The sequence below is a fragment of the Montipora foliosa genome, chromosome 6, assembly GCF_036669935.1.
Source record: "Montipora foliosa isolate CH-2021 chromosome 6, ASM3666993v2, whole genome shotgun sequence".
Taxonomy (NCBI): Eukaryota; Metazoa; Cnidaria; class Anthozoa; order Scleractinia; family Acroporidae; genus Montipora; species Montipora foliosa.
Window position 1 is genome coordinate 68,876,300 of NC_090874.1, and position 22,862 is coordinate 68,899,161.

Below are 22,862 nucleotides of genomic sequence, written 5' to 3' on the forward strand. Positions count from 1 at the left end.
CTATGTCGCGGACGGTGTGATATTTCGTACATTAAACGAGGCTGGCGTTCCCATCTGCCGACACGTCCAACGAGGATAAAGTTTTTCGATACAATTATTCACCAAATAAAAGTTAAGAATTGTTCACTGCTGGTTTCTTGTTTAACTCCTACCCCTAAACATCGATGTCATGAAAGCCAGATAAATGGAAGCAAAAATTATAAGGATACGGTACGAAGTCTTTTGTACTTTTTAATGTATAAATATCTTACAGAATGAGTAAGATTTATTTTATGTACACGTTAGCAACTTCCTGCAAGTTTAAATGGCCTTGCCTTTCACTAAACGTTATGAATTCTCAAACTTGTAAAACCATGCTCATTGATTTCAGGTTTTATGTTCTTTATCTCCGATGGTGTGTAAGATAGTCGAAAATTAAAAAAAAAAAAAAATGGTATCACATTGTCTCTGATGGACTGAATATTCCTCTGTAACAAAAATTGAGACAACCAGATCCAAAATCTCGTGAACCTGGTTCGCGGAAGATTTTCATCTTTGATCTACAGAGAATTTTACTTTGTAGTTAAGATTTGTGAAGTATCACAGTAGAAAATGACCACTTGGAGTATTTTCTACTTGAAAGTAATTGCCAAAATCAGTCTTCTCCACGTGGTTATCAAGACAGAGAAATAGTAATTCACGTTCCCGTAGTAATAACTTCAAAAAGACCAGTAGGACTACTGTTATTGTGGAAACTTATCGTTTGTGAAAAAAATGCGGCGCATTCCGAAATATTTTTGCTTCGATCAAAACGTATTCTTGAAACTTGACAACCCATTCGCGCCTATGGAATATAGCTTCTTTGAAACATTTGTATCTGGCTTTCCATTGCTTGCTCTTGTTGTATTTTATTTTAAAGATTTAAATCTCTATGAGAACGCGATAGCCGGGCCTCTCCTTTCAAATCAGGAGCATTCCTTTTGAAGTGTTCTTTTAAGATGCTTGGAAGTTCTTCGCTTCCTCGTTTTGACTTTTTGTATTCTTTTTCGATATCCACCGCTCTCTTCTTGATTTGGCTTTTTATGCTTGCAACTTTGTCTTGGAAAACAGGGATATCTAAAATGGCGGCAATTGCCTCTTTTGCTTGTTGGCTGACGGCTTGATGGGTTTTCTTGTAATCTTCCACTTCTTGACGTATGGACTGAGCAAGTTCTAAAAACGACAAAAGTTAAGCGGGTTTAACTCAGATTTTTAATTCAGAGTATTCTTTTGTGTATTTGGCGTAATTAGGTCGAAAATCAGGGTTGCCACTCATCAGTAACAAAAATTTCCGTAACTTTATCCCTGACCTTCAATTAGTAGAATAATCACATTTGCTTCAGCTTCTTCTGAAGGCCATCAATATTTTTCTCTTTGTTTTCGATCTCTTTGCGCTTTTCACGGGATTTTGTGCGCAAAATCTTGTGAACTGTTCACCAAAAATAAAATTCCCTGACTTTTCACCGACTTTGATAATATAAGATTTTTCCTGACTTTTTACAAAATTCCCTGACTTTACCCTGACCTTGAAAAATGTTTGCTTTTTCCTGATGTTTCCCTGACCATGGCAACCCTGAAAATAGCTGCCTGAAGTGTCGCAGCGCTCACGAGTGAAATATGTTAAAAGATTATTGCATCAAGATTTTGTCATTTACGGAATAAGAGTTCGACCCATTGTTTGCTTTCTTTTGTTTCCGATATGACAATAAACCAAATTTAATTTTCATTCTTCTTTGTTCAGGACAATTCAGGAGACGGAAGTGCTGTTTCTACTTTTCAGGCCAAGAAAAATGTACAACTTGTGATTTAAAACCAGCTTTGATGCCGTTTGCCTATAATGCATAGCGCGTGCGACCTTCTAATCTGTTGGATGAAATAGCAAGTGGCTTGAACCTAGGAGTCATATCAAAATTATCATTTCAGCACGAAGACAGATGGTGACCGCACTGTATCATATAATTATTGTAATGCATTTTGCGCCATAGAAATATTCAATTATTATTGTTATCATCTTTAATATCGTTATCTCTTACCGTTGACTTTCTTAACAACGGTCTGTCGAACTGTTTCCCTAAGCTTGCCCTTTATTTGATCTTTCTGTCCTGCTGGTACAGCCATTTGCTGGCTTACATCTTGCTTTAACTGGTGCACAACTTGCTGTAGATTTGCTAAAGTCTTCTTCGCTTCATAAATGTCCAATACCAGAGACATTACATTCTCGGCTCCTACGATAAAGAGGTATTAGTATTATCATTTATTATATGGCTCTGTCTTACGAGGACTGGGAACTACAAAATTCACGAATTTGATTGGCTAAAATCGATATTGACCGCGGTCTAGATTTTCCCATCTAGACCGGCATCTAGACTGGTAATGTTTTGCGGTGAAAAGATGCAAACTAAAATGAAAAAATATGAGTATTTTCTTCTACCAATATTTATTTATGGAATTGCCAAACAGCATGATGACAAAAGAGAGGATGAGCAAACTTTGACAGAATTAAGTTCAGCTCATCGCCACTCATCGCCGCTCGCAAGCAAAATGTCAGTTAGTACAAACCAGTTACATTAAACAAATTAAATTGTTCTTGTTTGCCATATAATAAACATCTTATTAACCGAGCTAGGTCGGTCTGTATGGGAGAATCTTGACCTCGGTCGCTGGTACAGACCTCACTGCGTTCGGTCTGTACTGGCGACCTCGGTCAAGATTCTCCCATACAGACCTCCCACTCGGTTAATAAGAACTAAGTATCAAGCCTCAAAGAGAACGTTAATAAAACCAAAAATCACCGCTGGGCATCTAATAATTTGAGCCACGGTCTTCATGCGCTTTGCAAAGGTTTCAAATATTCAAATAATTTTCTTTCATTATAAACACCCAGATTCTTTGTTTTAGACTCATGAACGCTCGAAGACATATTATCTCATTAATTGTTCCAAGAGCATAGTTTTCCAGCGATATACGCAAATTCACAAAGTCCCATTGCGACGTAATTCCCCCCTAAAACGGAAGACCTGTTTATGATAAACAATGCAGTTAGTTCATTTTAGTAACGAAATTCTACCTCGTTCCACGTGGTCCTTCATCTCCTTGAGTTTTATATCGTCCAAAATAGCGCTTTGTCTCTAAAAAAAGAAGCACATGAATTTTGTTATGTTTGCTCCAAGTGTTTGTTGTTTATACTAACACAAACCTGTTTTGCATATAAGTTGTGAGTGAAAACGTATCGCTAAGTTATCTGAAGTCTCACAGTGTTTGCAAGTCTCGCAGTCATTAAAGGTCCACCTTCAACCGAGAGGCTTTTTGACCGTTTGTTTTTGTTATGGGATTCGCATAGCTTATCGTAGCGATCTAATTGGATGAATTTCAGCTTTAGCGGGATTTTTAGATATGAAAATTTTTTCGCGACACGCAATGCCTGTCGGTTGAAGGTGGGTCTTTAACCAATCAGCTCACAGAAATTATACGATCAAATGCCAATCATGTTTTGACATGACTCTCAAAAGAACTTCCTCTCAGGTTGTGGAAACGGATGCCACCAACAACAGTCCATCTAAGGAATACATTCACCCGGCCGGAAGGGGATCACAGTTTTGATTACGAGCATGAAAATGAGTACATCTGAGTGTTAGAGTGTTTTTTAACAACAGCCGCGTCCTTATAACACTATCTTAATGGTTTTCAAGGATGGATTGTTCTATTTCAAGGATCATTAGCAGTAATCCTGCCGACGAGTTGATTTCTACTAAACTTGCAGACCCTTTAGATTCCCAGGGTATTTTGGAAACCCACACACCTTGCTGCGAAGAACAGGATCGGTCCTGGTTATTGACAAGAATTTGATGAACAAGTCAGATTTTCTAAAGCAGGCAAAAGTGATTTAAAAACGGACTGAATCTTGTAATCAAATCCAAATCTTAAGGTGGCTATTACAGGCCCTTAAAGCTGAAAGAAAAAAAACTCTACTGGTAGCATAAACTCATTAACATTTAATTTAGTTAAGTGTTGGTCCATTGTTTTTTGGGCCTCTCCCCTACCTTGCCTTTTACCTTTAATCGTTCTTTTGGCTTATCCTCTTCATCTAACTCCTTAGTCAAGGGCAGGTCTCTGCGGTGTCGCGATAAAGGAAGCTTTTTGTGCACTTGTCTGACTACTCGTGAAGAACCTGTGACACAACGCCATCATCACAGGGATTATACAATATAATTACAGAACAATAGAATAAAAATGACAGGTTTTTTTATTAACCTAAAAACTTGCCAATGCTTAATTTTATTACGTGATCCTTTCTCTGACATCTTGTTCAAAGAAATTAAAAGAGTTCAAGAAAGGAGCAGCTTAATAAGGGGAACTCAGTGCTGGAACAAAGAATTTCCTTACGTTGTTTGAAATAGTACACTTATGAAGGCAGATGAAACTTTTTAAAAAGAACATTAAGGTGGTCAGACACGAGGGATCATGTTGCAGGGACATGTTGCAGCGACAAAAAAACTTTTGAAGTGCACATTGAGGCGACATGTAGCAGGGACGAAATCACAACATGTGCACACACGTGAAAATGTTGCGGGTACATGTTTCAGGGATACTTTGCAGCGACATGCCCCCTCGTGTGAACTGATACGTAATAACTGTGCAACACCAATTTGGGGGTGATTTTGTCCCCGCGACTTGTCCCATGACGTTCAGCGAGGACAAAATTACTTCCAAGTTGGTGTTGCACAGTTACAAAAGTATCAGTTCACACGAGGGAGCATGTCGCTGCAACATATCCCTGAAACATGTACCCGCAACATTTTCATGTGTGTGCACATGTTGTGATTTTGTCCCTACTACATGGTTCGCTTCACGACTCTTATGCATGTCGCCTCAGTGTGTACTCTACACACCTTTTAGTCGCTGTAACATGTCGCAGCACCATGTCTCTGCAACATGACCCCTCGCCCTCGTGTCTGCCTACCTTTAGTGTTAAAGATCTCAATATTTATTAACAAGTCAACAGTCAACCAGTTCTTTATTAGAAGACTCAGTAGCTTTCTACCAGTACTGAATGATCTCCAAAGTTTTCTTTCATTTGTTGGTATAAATCCTTACTTATCGAGTGATATCAAATTCTATTCAACGACCTACCGGTCCCTTCTTCAGCTTCGTCGTCAGGTTTGTCCGCAGACTCCTCACTTTCGTATGAACCACTCACACCGGAATCTTCTGCTTCTTCGGATATGTCTGACGTGTTCTCAATGTCAGATTGAGAGGAAGATTCAGTTTCCTCTGAGTCAGGATCATTAACTTTCTCAGAATCTCCAGGTTCTTCCATGGCCACTCTATTGTCCAGCGTCACTGGCTCAGCAGCTTCGGTTATCCCTTCGGGATGCTCGGCATCACCCGACGAAGCGCCTTCCAACTTGGTCGTATCGTCTTCGGTATCGCCTTCACGCACTGGAATATCGTTACGTTTTGACACTTCCTCAACTGGAGAAGCTCTCAAAGCCATTTTCTTTGGTCCATCAAAGTTTTCTTCCCATGGATCGCTAACCTCTCGACGTTTTCGAGCATGCGCCTTCAGCTGTTCATTCTTTGACTTTTCAACAAACTCACCATCACCAGATTCGTCAATAACCATACGTCGGTATTCAAACTTTTCTTTGTCGTTTGATTCTGTAGTGACAAAAATTTCGTGACTTCAAAATATTATTCAATGGTCATTCCAACACCTCTACTACACACAAGCACTCTATAGAGTGTTTTCACTCACGTGATCAGTAACCTTGTTTTTCCACCCAAACAAAAGAAAACGTTGGCGTGATAATAGAGCTCAATTCCCGGTGGATTAGTTGGGGTTGAGTATACCAACACGGCCGCCGTTCCATTGTTTGGGAACACCGACATGGCCGCTGTGACGTCACTTGAAAATACTCTATACCAGAGCATCGATGTAATATACGTCTTCTAGCCCACGTGTCTCTAGCAAAAATGAGCTCCCAGTCGACCACGATCGGCAACGATAAGCTACTAAAACACCAGTATGTGTCGAACATAACGTGTTTTGTTACCTGATGATCCAGATTCATCTTCATCACTAACATCTCGATAATTTCTGTCATAGCCACCCACATCACTCAAGTAAGCAACAAGGAGATCCCGTCCATCACCCTCAGCGTCTCGCTTCACTGTCCTCTTGTTTTCAATGGGAGATTTACTGCTATCCATGAGTTTCTCGGCAGCTTCGATTTAAGACAAGAAAATGAATGTTTCGTAACGCTATGCTTTTTATAAGGCTGATTTGAAGGCATAGAGCCAATGGTTAATGGAACTCTCACAACGGAGGAGGTCATTCTTGAAACCGCAGTTTGAGCATTGCTCGTGAGATATGATTTGCACGAATTGAAGATGCCTCAGTTAGAGTTATGGATAAGATTATTAAAAGGAAGTAGAATATCAAATTTTAACTGCGTGGGCAATAACTGAGATTCGTGGAATTTAAGAAGCCGAATTTCTTTAAAATTGACTTATTTTACTAAAAGATTTTACTACTTTACACACCAGTGAGTGAGCTGATAGCATCATCACTTTGAATCTGGAGCTCCTCATCTGGTGTTCGCTTGGATTTCGCATGGCGTGGATCTGGAACAAGACATTTTAAAACCTCTCTTTGGTTTATGGTAAAACAACAATTATAGTTACACTATGCGAAGAATAATTATTAATTTTTCCGTTATTTTTCCTTTTCGGGAGTTTCCCCTTTCTCAAAGGTTTATTAACCTCAGACGTGTACCCACATTACAATGTACTTTGCCAACTATGAATACAATCTGAAAAAAGTGAGTGAAAACGAAAAAAACTGGCGGTTTTCTTTACAAAGAAACAAACAGACAGCATTGTCATTAATTCTTTTTTCTACTCTTTTACCCTTCAAAAACGTGACTTAGAAGTACTAAATTCAAAGTTGTGAACACACATTTCTTAACATTTTTAGAAAAGCCGGAAAACTAAGAATACTAAAAAGCTAAAGGACGTCCAAGTTTCGAAGCTATTCTAACGCCAATATCAAGTAAAAAAAATAGTAGCATAAAGTCTGTAAATACTTAAAGCACCATAAAATATGATAATACAGTAATGATGTAATGTTTTAAAGTGCACCTGTAACCAAAAAATCAATTCTTATTTTTCTTTGGATTTCTAAACTATGTTAACTAAACACTAAGCGACCAAAGCTTTTTTCCTTCAGTCCTTATTCTTTGACGTTGTCGATGGTTGAAGGAGGTTGTTAAAACTGCGCATGCCGATGAAGAGAAAGCACTGTTGGGAAAATCCGCTCCAAAATCAACACGAAATGTCACAAAATGGTCCTTCAAATATTTTTGCACAGTTGCAAAATGCAAGGCTGAACAAACAAGCAGAGAACGAAGAGGAAGGGTTCGACGTGGAACAGGACAAAATCTTAAGTCTACATACGAACATTGTTAACATGACGAGAAAGTCGTTGAATTTTTTGGTTCACAAAATTTGTTGAAGAAGTTGGAAGGAGAATGGGTAAAAGTATCCCCCCAGAAGTTTGTGTAATGGCTGAAATTTTGATGAAAATGATTGGGACTGTTTCATCAAGTTCGCAAGTGATCTTTATGCAAATAGCACTAGTGATGATCGTTTCATTTGAGAATAAGCGATAATTGCATTGTTTGTACATTCAGCCCCACACTCCCCTGGGACTGAAATCAAAGACGCCACCAGGCTTTTTAGAATTATCATACATTACCAGGTATAAAGGTCCCTACACGTGACGTTTTATCGATGTTTTGATAAGCTGTTGGCCTCATGCATTTTTAATGAAATTTTGAAAACTATGATCATACATAACAATAAAAGTTAAACAAAAACGATTGGCGAGCCTTTTCAGCGTTTAGAGAAAACGAAGTACTCACGTGGCAACAATTTCTTGGCAGCTAAGGATTAAACGAAAAATTATTAAACATGTATTAGCATGGTTTCTCTTAGATACGTCAATTATTTAAATGAGAAAGTTGTTGATTAGGGCCCAGGCAAAAGCCTCCAACATTTACTTCAACATCCGTTCGATTTGTTGAACGATGTTGACTGCTGACGGTTTCAACACATCATCAACATTTGATTCAATAAAGCTTCACCAGAGGTCTGGTATTTAGTCCCAGGCTGCAGCCGTGTTTGTTACTATGGATACGGACATGGATACGGCATTGAGAGACTGATTTGTGCGCATGTGCATACCCAACAATGTTGAAAGAGGGGGACAAACGGCTTCAACTTCATTCAACATTCGCGAAAACAAAAGAAATGTTGAATGGTTGTTGAAGCAAAGTTTAAACGCTTTTAAACTCATTCAACATCGATTCAACCTCGATTCGACATCTTTAAACACGCTTGAAAGGGGGAGGGGGGGGGGGGGGGAACGGTTTCATCATCGCTGTTCAACAAAATCGAAAGGATGTTAAAGCAAATGTTGAAGTCATTTTCCAGAGCCTTTCGACATCGAGTCATATCACTAAAAACTATTCAACGAATTAACAAATTAAAAAACTCCATTTTTCCTTCTTACCTTTCAATGCTGCTTCCGCGGCTAAAACAACATAGAAAGTAAAGTTAATGAATTGACGAAAGTTAGTGGTGTACCGATCATCGATTATAGATATTGATCCAAAATCTTTAAGCGACGCAACAATTGAGTATGGATGATGACAATCGCTTGTAGCGGACAAATGCGATAATCCTACGTTTCACACATTTTTAATGTTTTCAAAAACTCGGCGAAACACGCTCTCGCTCTCGGCTAGGTTTTGCATTTTTTTATTTGTTTCACATTTGATACTGCGTATTTCAAACGGAAAAAAAACTTACCTTAATGGTTCCCTTATAAATTATTTTAAATTAATAGTTGGCCGTAAAATACATTTCAACTTACTGCGATCACAAAGGTAACAAGAGTAGATGAAAGCAAAACAGATATAAAGAACTTGCGAAGATCAAGTTGGTTTCCATGGTCCTCTCCTCGTTGTCTAGTTTTCATGGGTAAAGACTTGTTTCCATATCTCAAAGTGCCCTTGGACGTGAGGGGCCTGGGGTGGCGGTAGGGGATGAAGGGTACAATAGCTGAAACAACCCAAACTTTTCCAAAAATGCTAATCTTAGGCCTAAACAATATGCTATAGATAATGTTTAGGCCTAAGGTTAGCATTTTTGTATGGGTTTGGGTTGTTTGAGTTTTGTTGTTCCAGACCCCTCACGTCCAAGGGCACTATGAGATAGGGAAACAAGTCTTTACCGTTTTCATGTTATCCACAACAAACATGGCGGCATTTTTTTTTTTTTTTTTATCAATAGATTTTCTGATTATAAACGACGATCGATCGGTTGGGTCAATCCAATTATTTCAGATCGATAATAAAATCTCAGCCGATTCCCATCACTAACGAAGTTATACGTCGCTGATATGGGCATTTACTCATTAGAAATTCAGGGTGCTCCTACCAGAAATCGAGGCTATGACACTAATGGCGTTTGCAAACATTAAGCTACGGGATGCTCGTAGGAAAGACGTACACCGTCAAACTAGGTTTAGCAGACGATCGTGCTTCCATAATATTGTTAATTTTATAGAGAAAACATTAAAACGGTATGGTAAAAAAGCTAGTATATTCACCTTTCATCAAATGATTAGCAACTTCAGCTGAGAAAGAGAAAAGAGTAAATTTGTTAATTAACGCCGGAATTTGCAAAACTACTTGTCGATAGATTAAGAGTTCGAGGTACAATTTACGTTGAACACCAGCTTGAATGACTTGAATGACAACAAGTGACTTGATGCCGACAAATGGTAATTCAGATTTAATTTGTGAATTGAACTGAATGAAAATCGTACTTACTGTGCTCCGGAACTGTTCAGGTGTGCGTTAAAAAAGAGAGAAAAAAGAGATGGCTGCGTTAGTTCTAAGTAAAGCAATATCCTTCTCTCATCGGCAAAATAAATAGTATTGTGTGAACCTACTTTCGCTCAAGTGTTGTGGGTCATAACTTCGAAAAATGCCCAAAATACCACAAAAGTGTTCATTAGAAAGATTAGAAATGTTAAAAAACAAACCTATGTAAATGTAGGCAATCGCAATAAAGGAAAGTGATCACCTCATTTGGAATATCGTGAACTTCTAACAGCGTACAATGTTGCGGTAAATTAATAAGATATCTGTTCTTGCTACATCTATTTATTTTTCATGTAAGTTGCAATTAAGAAATTGAAAAAGGAGAGAATTATTTTTTTGGATCACTATTTGAAATTTTATGGTCCTCTCCATTTCACGTACTCTAGCAACAAGCCTTCTATGCGATATGCAAACCCTTATGGGAAGATAATAACAATTAGATACAAACTTCTTACTATCTTTCTCTTCCTCTTCCTCATCTGAGTTCCCTGATCCGCTCTCTTCTTTATCATCTCCTTTATCACTCTCACTAGAGTCGTGTCTTTCACCGTCTGGCAAAGATAAAACCGAAAGGATAGTACGCGCGGTATGGGATTGGCCGATTGAGCGGACCCTTCAGCGTAACTTCAAGGATATATGATTCAAAACTTAAACTAAGTTTTCTAGGGCCAAACTGTAGGATACGACTCCTTATTTTATCCATTTTAATTTAGGATATCGCGTTAGCCGTTCTATTTTTGCCGTAAATTGGAACAAACAGAAGGCCTAACTTCCTTAGAATTGCAATCCTGGACAAAAGCGTTGGGAAGGTAGCGTCACTTTTGAGATAGCCCCCAAACAAAATGGTGACTTTTCTTCCAACACTGAATGTGGGGAAGGGGGCCGCATGAGCATGGTCTTTCCCAAATAGTTCAGCCAATAGTTAAAATAATCGAATTAAGTGTGAAGTGAAATGATGCGCGCAACCTTCCCAACAACTTTTGACCAGGATTGTAGGTTGGGCGACTCCATGCAGAGTCCCAAAACAGTAACTCTTCGGCGAGCTCAAGCACGGAACACTCTCAAAGGGAAGACCTCGTAAAAGGTGGAAGGACTGTATTAATTTTTGGTCTTGACAGCCAGTCCTTGTATCAATCAGCCCAGGATCACAGATCCTGACGAGCTAAGAATGAGCTTCGTGCAGTAAAACAAAACTGCGAGGGCGGATATGCTTTACACCAGGGGCCTTTTTCTCGAAAGTCCCGAAACTGATTTTTTGGACCCGAAAAGCCATTTGTGAAACTGCCAAACGCTTGTTTTTGAAAGCCGATCTTTTAACATGTTTTCAAGGTAACAAAAAGAAAAATGACTGTGAAGTTTGATGACTTAAATCCTCTTCGTTCTTGAGATACAAAGGGAATTGCGACGCCCGAAAATAGCCCGTAAAGTTCGGCACTTTCGCGAAACGGGCCCCAGAACCGAAACCAGAAGAAGCAGGAGAAAAGAGAGAGCTCTGAGACAAGTTTCTCATCGTCAGTAATGACAGGGACCATAACTAAGCAGAACTAAGTTAGTAACAAGTATTTGCACTCTGAGTTAAGTATTATTATCAATGAAGCCTCTCGCCGGCAACCGAAAATACATATGAACGTATGCCAATGCTTGCAAATATCCGATCTTGTTTATGACAATAAAATACAACCTAAAGATCTAACAATTTGCCCAGTTTTATCCTAAACGAAATCCTAGTAAAAATTGCGTTCGTGATGGCATCTTGAGAAACAAAATTCAATCGTTCTCACTGAGGGCTCCTCCTCTGAATTTCATTTTGTGAACTTAGAACCTACAAATGACCAGCTCCCAACGTCAGTGGCTTCGTATATAGCTCAGTTGGTTAGAGCGTAGCAACGGTATCGCGAGGTCACGGGTTCAAACCCCGTTGAAGTCCTGAATTTTTCAGGCTTCTTTACGCAATTGCAAAAATTGCGTTCATAACTGCGAGGATCATAGCTTCACCTAATACTTACCGATAGAAAAGATTGAATTGTGCCAAAAAGCTCCACAATTGCGAGTTTTGTCTCCAAAACACAGACTTGAGCATTCACCGTCATCAACCTGACCGTATTTCCCGTACTTATTTCCGCAGAAACACAAGTACCCATACTGTAACCCAGCATAATTGAATCCGGCTAGTTTACATTTCCCTACACACCATTCGGGCGTCATTTCATACTTGGTAAATTGTCTTGGAAGATCACGACCAGGCTTTCGATCCCTGAAGCATCCAACATAAGCTGAGGAAGATATAAGGAGATAAAGAACTGGGTCATTTTGTATTTAAACTAAACAGGACCCGGTTGTTCAAAAGCCGATTAACGCTAATCCAAGATTAAAAATTAACCAAGAAGTTTATTCCTCTACTCCCAAATGCTGTTCGACGTTGATATTTGGATAGAATTTACATTAGTAGATGTCAATCTTGAAAAACAAAAATAAGCAAAAGAAACTTTAACCAAAAAGTTTTAAACATGAAACAAACGTTTACGCTAATCCTGGATTAAGTTAATCGGCTTTCGAACAACCGGGCACAGACCAGCAAATTCTGAGTATAGCTTAAAGGAGTAAAGAGTTATGTTTTGAAGGACTCGCTTCACTCACTAAGAAAGACAAATCTTCCCGAGGGGCCTAAGAAATTAAGCAGGATAGAAAGACAAAAATACACAGAAACAAAGAGATACAAAATGGACTTTTGCTGGGCATTTTCAATCAGAAAAAGAATGCAGGAGCCTTAACTACGAAACGGAGATTATGGCCGAGAAGAAGTTCAAACTCTCACCACAACTGTTCAAAACAAAGAAGCTTGTATTATGTGGCTTTCTGTTTTTAATTTCAAAATCATCTTTGATCAAGAAAATGAGTGACTTCAAATTATCTATAATTACTTTGCATTGCCAGTACAGTGATCTTTCTATCAAAAGTGACCTATCAGATTTTGAGAGGATAAAAAATGCCCAAAATGTCATACTGATGATAACTTCAGCGATGTACGCACTTCGTGATTCAGTCGAGAGGATCTCATCTTGTTGTTTACGGCTGCTTTGTACTTTGACTTTAGGAACAGCATCCAACTCTTTCTGGGTAACGACGATTGAACGATGATGATGAGTGAGACCTTAAAACAAGAACGGCAAAAATAAACAGAACTTGTTGGGTTATCAAATTTAAGAAGCGGTTGAAATTTGACAGAGACTTGACTCTCTAGACTCTCTTGACTCTTGACTCTCTCTCTCTCTTGTTCTTAAAACAAGAACGGCAAAAATAAACAGAACTTGTTGGGTTATCAAATTTAAGAAGCGGTTGAAATTTGACAGAGACTTGACTCTCTAGAATTCAAATCATTTATGCGAATTTGCTTCCCTTAACTTTACTGTCTAAACTACACTTTTTTGCAACCTACTATGGCACAATAGAAGTAAATACTTCAGTCAATCACAATGTAGGATTGGTGAAAATAAGCTTATAGGTTTTTTCCACATATTCTTTGGGTTTGCAATCGGTTCTTACTTCCGTTTCTGTTTCCTTCAGGAATATTCACCTTGCTTTGGCGTATGCAAAACGTACCACCATGATCTATGATAATTGTCGCTAAGTAACGTACCATCACGCAGCAGTGTATTCTTGAACACAGGCATGCTTTGAAGGTAATTGTTAGTTATTGCATCCGCAAGTCGCCTCAGTGCTTTATCCTCTGGCTGTATGAAGTGTAGTTCGAAATTGGCAGCTACTTTCATGTCCTCTTCGCTTTAAAAGGAACAAATACATCAAATATTAAATTAGGCATTATCAAGTATGAGGTACAACGTACGATGATACGTTTTACATTGATACATGTAAGCATGCACAAAGATATTGAAACTTGCAAGTTGTTCTTCGAGTCTCCTGCCAACTACATTGCACTGGTCGTTACCTTAAGCTCGTCACTTTGACATTCTTGAAATTTGGGTCGAGAGAATAAACATCTTTTATCTGCAGTTAGATAAAGATTAAAACACGTTAATTGTGGTAAACTCTTCGGCCAGGATTGTTAAATTTTGCAGATGCTAAAATACAGTGAAGTAAGCTAGTCTTAGTGTAGCAGTTTCTTCTTCTTTTCCGGCTTAATGAGCTGTTACTTTAGGTGAAATCGTCCTAAGAACGTTGGGTGGGACTCTCACACACACAAACTCGATTATTTCCTATTTGCGTTTGAAGTTCTAAACTTACCGCTTTTTCCACTTCGGTTGTGAAGATCTTGTATTTTGTTGTAGATGGACGTCTGTAGTCCCCATCCCAATTCTGTTTGAATCTTAGCGAGGCCTTTATCTCGTTATGTTCATCTGTTGACAGAATACAAAGAATGGTTTTTGAGGGTTTTAATCGTCCCAAAACTATTGTTTATGTTTTTGGATAAGGTGTTCTCTGTCGAGTTATAGGCCATGGCGGAGAACCCCCTCCTAGATTTGTATTGTACCTCACATTATAGAAAGCCAAATGCATTGATCGTTTCAGTTCATTTTAAACATTTCTCGGAGCTCTGAGTGCTTTATTGCGATCAGAACTATTTAAAATGACATGATGTCACCTCTTTCGTCCAAAATATATATATATAAATTTTTTTTTGAACGACTGACGTCAGGTTTGTTAGACAAATGACGCTGATTTTTTCAATAATAAGAAACCATGATGATGAATGAATGTGACCTGTATGAGCTAAAATGAAGCTTGCTCCCCAGACTGAATTCATTCCTGTTTCCATTATACAAAATTAGACATCATACAAGGGCTACATAGTTACTTGTGGGCCAATCAAGAAAGACTTGGCATCGAGGTTGGCTGTAATCCTTGCAGTCATTAGGCATAGGATCGTAAAACGGCGCAAGCACTGGGGCAGGAAGTTGTGGATGCTGGGACTGAGCCTGAGGAGCGGCCAAGCCTGAAACCGTCACACTGTACGGGATCTGAGGCGACTGACCGGCCTGAGGCAGGGGTGGTTGAGGCACCTGAGGCATGGCAAGTGGCTGCTGAGAGGCAGCCATTGGTATTTGGCTGGGTACCATAGGAGCCACTGGAATCTGGGCTTGAGGACCAGTAGTGATTTTGACTGGATCCATAATGATAGTTCCACCTGGAGTCTGCAACCAAAACGGGTTTATAATATATATACTTTATGTGTATAGTACCATTATTTAACCAATGTTCTCGTAGCTAATTGCATTCATAATAACAAATTTATTCAAGTATTTATTTTTTACTTTTATTTATTTTTTGCCACAGAAAGAAGAAATTAAAATACAAATATGAACAATCAAAAAAGAGAAGATGGAAAGAAAAATTATTGAATTACATTGGTGGCGAGGAGGCCTAAAAGAAACTACTAAGCTTATGTAAATTAGTATACAAAATTTTGGTTTATCAACGGAGTTGATAATGTAAATTGACCACCGTACAGAGATTCTAAAAATGTAAATTAGGCCTCCCTAATAGCAGTGGTTTAGCAAAACAGCACTAATTGGGGACACTAACGAAATTAACTCAAATCAAATTAAATCAAATTTTGACAGAACCCAAAAACTCGACCCACATATGATGCCGAGTCTGGGAATCGGGAACCCAGGCCACATTGGTGGGGGGCGAGTGCTCTCACCACTGCGCATGCGCCATCCCTGCTCCCGCAGTTCAAGCATCGCGAAGCTTTATATCTTTGCTTATCTAGTATAAAAAGCACAATCTTTGACTTTCTTTTACACTGGAGACGGAAAGGAGCATTAAACCGAACTGAAGTGAATAATCCGCTCAACGCTAGTCGGTGAAATCAAGGACCAATATTAAACTTTTTTAAAATTATTCACCGGCACATAAGAAAATCTTAACGGGTTTTTCACGCATAAAGCTTTCTATCTATCGCTTGATCACAAGCAGCCAGGAAGCTTTACACATCTACTTTCTGTTCCTGAAGTTTGAAATCATGAAACGAGACGTGACGACGTCTGTCATTTTGGTGTGCAGATCATAAAAGCCAAAACAATTTGAGAATTTAAAGAACTTGTGAAACGGTTTACTATTGTTTTGGACACCAATGTCACCGACTGACCACATACTGGCAAACTAGAAATTCTCTCATTCACCACGTACTGTCTATCCTCGCTTGGAAACTCACACACATCTCGGAAAATTGTACACATTACATAGCGCCATATTCAAAGAACAATAAAAAGGACAGAAAACACACGGCACCTGAATCGTATATGGACCAGATGCTTTGGATGGTTTTGGTGCTGAAGGATCCTGTTTATCTTGTTCTTTCGATTTTTTTGGCTTATCAGATTGTGACTTTGACTGATCACATGTCCGTCCCACACATCCTTCCTGCACAGGAGATGGTTTCGAGGGGAGTGATGGCAAAACAGCTGGACTTGAATACTGCTGCGTCTGGGTAAAATCAGCAAACATTTGACTTGGTTGTGCCGGCATTTGTCCCATATTAGGATATTGTTGGCTTTGTCCATAAAATGGTTGCTGTGGATACATACTGAAGGGTTGGGCGGGAGCGGCCTGCTCGATAACAGGAGGGTCGCAGATGATCTTGCATTCCGTGTTTCCCAACTGAAGAGTGAAACATTTCCTCTCGCAGTTTCCTTGCGTTTGCAATGTATTGTTGTTTCCTGCATTTGCTGAAAGCGTAAAAAAGAAAGCAAAGCGCTTTTGTTAGTAAGCGTTCGCTTTTCCATAGGCAACATAGCAAATTGAATCAGAATCGGGGCAAAATCAGCCGAGTTAACGGGGTAAAGTAAGTAGGCAATTTTACAGGAAAAGGAGTGCGCGATCGTGATGTGGGGCAACCTAAATTGACCTATATTGCATTTGTTTCCAATTACACTAGGAAACCGATGAGACTTACCTTCATCTTGTTGCTGAGACTGTTGCAACTGTGTTTGCTTCTTTTGCCCTGAAAGAGAACGAATGAGAGTGAAACATTCTTCAAACGAAAATGTTTGGTGTGTTCCTCTGCACATGTGACTCACCATCATAGAACATTTTTGTCAAGGACTGTTCAACATCCAAGATGTGAGAAAGAGACTGGGTAAATTTGTCTGGCTGCAAACAACAAATGAAAGATAGTTCAAAAGTAAAGTTACTGTATCATAGGGCGAACATTTCTTGTAGTAGAGAATTAGTAGAGTATTAGCAGCAGTTGGGGCAAGGCATCAAGATACGCACCGGTTGACTCATAAGCCACTCAATGAACTGTTGAACTCTTCCTTCCAATCCCTGTAAAAATAAAAGAGCAAGGTGAGTTCGTCATTTTTCAGGAGACAATCAAAATAGCTGCGATATGAGTTAATCGATGTGTAGTGAAGTATACCGATGATTCTGCAGCTGGCTGACAATTTTGCTTACCGGCTTCAAACTTCTTGTTTCTTCAAGCTTTTCTTCGCCACCATCGTCGGGAGAGTTGATTGCATTGAACAGATTTTCAAGCTCTGTGGCAAAAAAAAAAGTGGCATACATAACTAACTGACAGACCTGACTATGATGAGAGAAGTGATCTTCGCACTTACACAATTTAAGCAATTGTTTATAGACACTCAAAAAATTCAGGTAGCTTCAACAGGATTAGAACCCATGACCACTTCGATGCCAGTGCAATACTCTACCAACTGGGCTATGACGCCACTCATTTAAGAGCAGGTCAATTTGGTGGCCAGGCTCATGTGTTCCCGGGAAGGACTCTATGAATGAAATGAAATGAAATGAAATGAATGTATATTTGAACTGCGAGTCTAAGTGCGAGGATCACTTTTCTCATCGTCTGTAGCCCACACTTCAAATATACATTCATTTCATTTCATTCAGACCTGACAATGATTTCTTTACTCCCAAGCAAGTAACGTGGGACTCACCTCGTTGAGCAGCTGAATTGAATTGAAAATACCGACATTAACAACAACAACAACGACAACTTCATTTTACCCAATTTACCAAACAGGATATTTACTGAATTTAATACAAGAATTAATAACAGAACAATTTGGCTTCCTAATTATAAAATAAGCTTAGGCAGCCAAGGAATATGTGATTTTGTAAAATGCACGTACCTTGCCTGTCAGCATCTGATATCTTGGAATCCCCTTTCCAGTCATCTCTAATTATATAACCTACAGAAAAACAAGATCTATTAAATCTATTATTAACAAACTTATGAATAAGGTCATAAATAAATGAATCGATCTTTCCACCGAATTGGGAGGACTATGTAAGTATGTACACTGCTTTGTAAGCTGGAAAACCGAGGGCATGTTCTCGAAGTGGTCTTCGCACGCAATCCGAAGAGATATGCTGCCTCAGTAAATACATCTCAAATGATGAAAGTACTGTTTAAAATAACATCAAGTACAATGCGATTGCCAGAATGGAACAATGATTTTTGTCTTTAAAGTAAGGTTGTCATAATATCTACGTAAATGGATGCGTTTAGGGAGAAAGGTTTCCGTCTTGGCAGCCAGCAAGGAACCAAGGAAAGATGTAGTCTTAAATAGAGTGGACTCCCGAAGCTTTACTCGAATATCTTTTAGGACGATGATTTACATGCCTAAAATTTAGTACCTGTGTTATCTGCTCCCTCGTCAAATGACCTCTTCTTTTCTGAAATATAAGTAGTGTGAATGAGTTCACTGGGGGCTTGCTGCGGGTTACGTCCCTGGCTCGATGGGTTTACCCAGGACTTAACTTACAAGTTTAGAAAAGTGTACACATGACCATCAAGCCAAGTCAAGTCAAGTCAATTTATATTTCAACTCACAAATATTACAGAGAATCATAACTTCAGGGAAGGCCGGACGCAAGCCAATAAGATCAGGCCATCGCTTCCCAAGACGTACAAGCCTGGGATCTTCCCGCTTAAGCCTCTCACGAATTCCATCGCATCTGACAGAACAGCCCCGCCGAAACTAGGCAAGCTCGTGTGAGTCATGCTAACGGCGATGCAACTATCATAATCAGCTTCACTGACATACACATTCCCTCCAGGCTTTTTTCAACATTGTCTCAAATACACCTGTGATTGCATCTGATATTTGTGGAACACGAACCTCAGAATGCTGACTGATGGAATACGATTTTACGTATATACCTTGTTTTCGCTCCGCAGATCGAGTTAGAAGGGCTTGAAAGAAAGCATCTACAACAGACAACAACAACAACACTTTAATATTTTTACCTCATGTCTTAAATTTCTGCTACGTAAAAAAATAAAACAAACTTAGTTAGGAAAGATATTCGCTCTATGAAAATTCTGGCCAGAGTGCCAGGTTTACGAGAAATACTACCCATGGATGCGGCAGTTAGGAACTGACTTTTACCCCGGTGGCCCGGTTTCGACTTGTGGTAGGGAAAGCTTTTTATCTGGCCATGGTACACAGGAAACCTTCCCAACAACGCTAGTATAATGCATGGTGACTAGATAAATTGAGCGACAAGTACTAACTCTAACCCAGTAATCATGGACGTCCAATCAATGTTTAAAGGACAAATTTTGAAACATCGTTTCGTGTGCCTTTCAGATCATGATGAAGCTTTCATTGGAGGCCAAAGTCAAGAGAAAGGAGGGAAAATGAATGCCGCGAACTAAGGTTACTGTAATTTATTCATGGTCTTTCGCTTTGTGATACATAACAAGCAATAGTTGTTCTCTCCTCCAGTATCGCCAGTCTTTCGTTTCCGGTGGTACAAACTAAACAGCCTAGCCTGCCGTTTAATTTTTTAGTTCCTCTTAATAGTCTTCTCACTTAAAAAATAGAAAACTGATTACCTTCTTCGGCAGCTCGTTTGGTCCTTCTGTTGATCACTAAAGCAGTAAGAAATACAATTTAATAACTGGGGATCACTTCAACTTCAACACCACCGAAAGGAGGAGAGAAATGGATTGTTTAAGGTGACTCTATGGACAAAGACTCAATGATTTCGTTTTATTTAAGTCATCAAAATCATTGTGATGAAGTGGATAAATGTTGACCCTGGTTGACGAAACTAAGAGATGATTTCCTCGATGATCACTCGAAGATACTCGGAAACGAGTTCACGAACGACTCGCGACCTACCGATCTAGTTTTGCTCTATCACTGAAATGGTCGAAATGCTGCATTCTCGCTATATTGTAGCGAAGTGGATGACAAATGTTAAATAACCCAGGTTAGTGAAATAAAGAGATGATGTTTTTCGATGATGACTTGGGAATACTACGTTGGAAAAAGGTCCTTTGCAATACACAAGGGGAACTTTTAATTACTGTACTCTTATGGCTCAGTGGACCCAACCCAGCTCAGTGACAAATCATCCGAACTAGTAATCGGAAGGTCGTGGGTTCGGCTCCCGCAAAAGGAGAACTCGGGTTTTTCCGAGTATCTCCGGGTTATCATCGAAGAATCGTTCTCTCAATGGAAATCACTTTGTAATTGAGTGTTTTCGCTGATGTGACCAGCAGCCATATTTGCATACTAAAACAAAAGGTATGTGAATTTTTCTTAAAAAAGAGTATTTTATTCCTCCAACATGGCCGTCGTGACGTCATGTGAAAGCACTGTAAAGCGACAGTTCGGTGAGCGGAACACAAGGAGATAATTATATAATAGGTGTATTGTTGCAACAACGTAGAATTACATAACCGCAGTTCAATTTATATGAAAATCTCATATTGCAACATCATTCCAGCAAACACCCACACCTTTACCCGTATTGCCATTCCGAATGGGTCTCATCTGCCACAGCCAATTCTCTTCTAGCCGAGCTGTCACCAGCACACCATTCAAATGCTTTAGTATTAGCTATGGTCGACACTGAACGACAAAGGTCTCTTACTTCTAACTTTCATCAAAATATTCATGATGAATGCGCATTACCGGGCTCTGTGGATCTTTTTTTCGCCTTGTGGGCTGGTTTCTCCAGTGGATGTTCGTCTTCTTCGACATCTCCCCGAGCAACTCTGATCAATTCTTTATCAGACTCATCAACCACCTTTGATTTTTCGTCTTCTGTCAAAGGAACAAAATGGCAAATAATGCGTTCTTGATGGAGTGTTATTCAAGTGACATTATGAGTGAAATGAGGGAGTGGTCAAGTATGTTACCGAAAATAGAAAACTTTTCCTCTCGGCACTTGCTCCAGAAAGGCGGGGTGAACAGAAATAACTATCGGGAAAATGTGAACAAGAGAAAATGTGGATCGATTTCTGGAACATATTTTTTATTGACTCAACTTAGCTACAATCCTGGTCAAAAGTTGTTGGGATATCTTCGTTTTTATGCACCAAAAAATGCTCGTAAGAAGTATGTGTTTATAAAACGAAAGACTTTGGTTGCTCCTCCCGCCGCCCAAATCAATGTTAAAACAAACGGTAGCTTTTCTGAATGTTCTCTCAGATTGCAATCAACATTAAAAAGGGGAGGGGGGAAGGGGGGACTGTATGATAGATGGTCTAAGACATGTTTACTTTCGCACGTGTCCCAAGACTTGTTGCAGTGGCCATCTCGAAAGCATTTGCTACTATGGCCACTACGCACTTTTCCACTATTTCTCACTCATGTATAATTAGTCTTTTTCCTTCTTTCTTTTAATTGTTACGTCCATTATGTATTTTCTGAAGTACAGAGATAAATTCGGCGTACTGAGGTCCGAAAACAACTGGAGAGAGAAAGTTTGCTACTTTCACTAAAGGTACTAGGCCACCACTCCCTGTCCCTGTTCTCGTTCTAAATGGTTAAAAGACCTTTCATAACCACAGTTTCTTCAAAGCTGAGCGGCGGTTCTATCGGTGAACGATGAAATGGATGATTATCAATTAAGGGGAAAACTTTGAAGCATGTCAATGGTTTGATTATACGCTTAATGCGCTTGAGTGACTTTACATGCATTTGTCAAGACAACTTACTCGTTTAGACAAGAGAGCGTCATCTCCTGAGAGGAAAGAGTTCATTATTGTAATGAATTTAAGCTGAAATGAAATCCTAGTCCAAAAAAATAAAGATCTCATTTCCAAAAACAAATGGTATTTTGTTTGTGGAAATGAACGTCATTGTTTTTGATAACCATGCTTGCCACTCAAGAAAATAACTACTTTAAATTAAATGCGAGTTACTTGAGAGGAACTAAGAGTGTAAATACATGATAAAGATAATGAAGACTGTAGGCTTATTGAATGGCTATTGGGCGAAAGGACAACTGAAAAATCAGAGCCCTAAGCAGAATTCGAATTCGTACGGCCTCACACCCATCGGATGCTCTCAGTACCCATTGAGCTATAACAACTCCTGGGGAGGTTAGTTATTAAAGGGATAACGTGTCCCACTTGTCTGCGGCTCTACAATAATGACGACGTCTTTAAGTTAACTGGAGAATCGTAACGACCTTAGAGCGTAGCTCAACTGAAATGAAGGTTCAGTATTGATGCACAGATCGGAAGCGTTGACTGGTGGCCAAAAGTGTTAAGTGTCAACATATCTAAAACAGACAAAGTTATGGAAGCATATCAGCAATAACATCGCAACCATACGAGCTAATGCTTGGCGTTTGCTATAACTTATCTTCATGATTTCGAAGGTTTTTGTGGCCAGTCAATGGATTCTCTGGACAGACTCACATAACCCTAACTCAGGCTTTGCGAAAGTTTTGTTCCGTGTAAAAGGTTACGGGATCAAAGTTAACTAAACTATTTTTAACTTACGTTTGGATGGCCGAGAGAACACTACTGCACAAAGGGTAACAAAAAGTACCAAGAACCTCATAGTGCTTAAGGGAAATTTATCTCCCAAATTTTCCAGGTTCTACATCCAAGTTTCCGACATGAAAACTTCTGTTCCTTCCTGATACCAGCGAATCACACTC

At 39.3% G+C, this 22,862-nt stretch overlaps 1 protein-coding gene across 1 annotated transcript; it reads right to left on the minus strand.

Annotated features, from left to right (window-relative positions):
* Positions 1-213: 213 nt before the first annotated feature.
* On the minus strand, positions 214-22,862 carry LOC138008276 (uncharacterized). The gene is made up of 29 exons (XM_068855557.1): positions 22,702-22,862; positions 20,882-21,013; positions 19,795-19,830; positions 19,117-19,164; positions 18,591-18,629; positions 18,083-18,142; positions 17,385-17,467; positions 17,205-17,255; positions 17,009-17,081; positions 16,885-16,932; positions 16,221-16,657; positions 14,782-15,118; positions 14,211-14,323; positions 13,915-13,973; positions 13,606-13,748; positions 13,000-13,119; positions 11,975-12,241; positions 10,424-10,519; positions 9,915-9,926; positions 9,692-9,718; positions 8,591-8,611; positions 7,941-7,961; positions 6,562-6,642; positions 6,072-6,242; positions 5,149-5,676; positions 4,071-4,186; positions 3,086-3,146; positions 2,052-2,243; positions 214-1,191 (listed from the first exon to the last, which is right to left on the minus strand). Exons 1-29 carry the CDS (start codon positions 22,760-22,762, stop codon positions 893-895), a joined length of 3,732 nt encoding a protein of 1,243 aa, XP_068711658.1. The 5' UTR covers positions 22,763-22,862; the 3' UTR covers positions 214-892.

What these genes read in the sequence shown, in the direction of transcription:
- LOC138008276 (XM_068855557.1), bottom strand. Translation starts at nt 22,762, where the DNA reads ATGAGGTTCTTGGTACTTTTTGTTACCCTTTGTGCAGTAGTGTTCTCT. An exon ending in GTCTCAGCAACAAGATGAAG is followed by an intron (nt 16,658 to 16,884) that starts GTAAGTCTCATC and finishes TTACGCTTTCAG; the next exon opens with CAAATGCAGGAAACAACAAT. An exon ending in AGCCAAAAGAACGATTAAAG is followed by an intron (nt 3,147 to 4,070) that starts GTAAAAGGCAAG and finishes TTCTTTTTTTAG; the next exon opens with AGACAAAGCGCTATTTTGGA.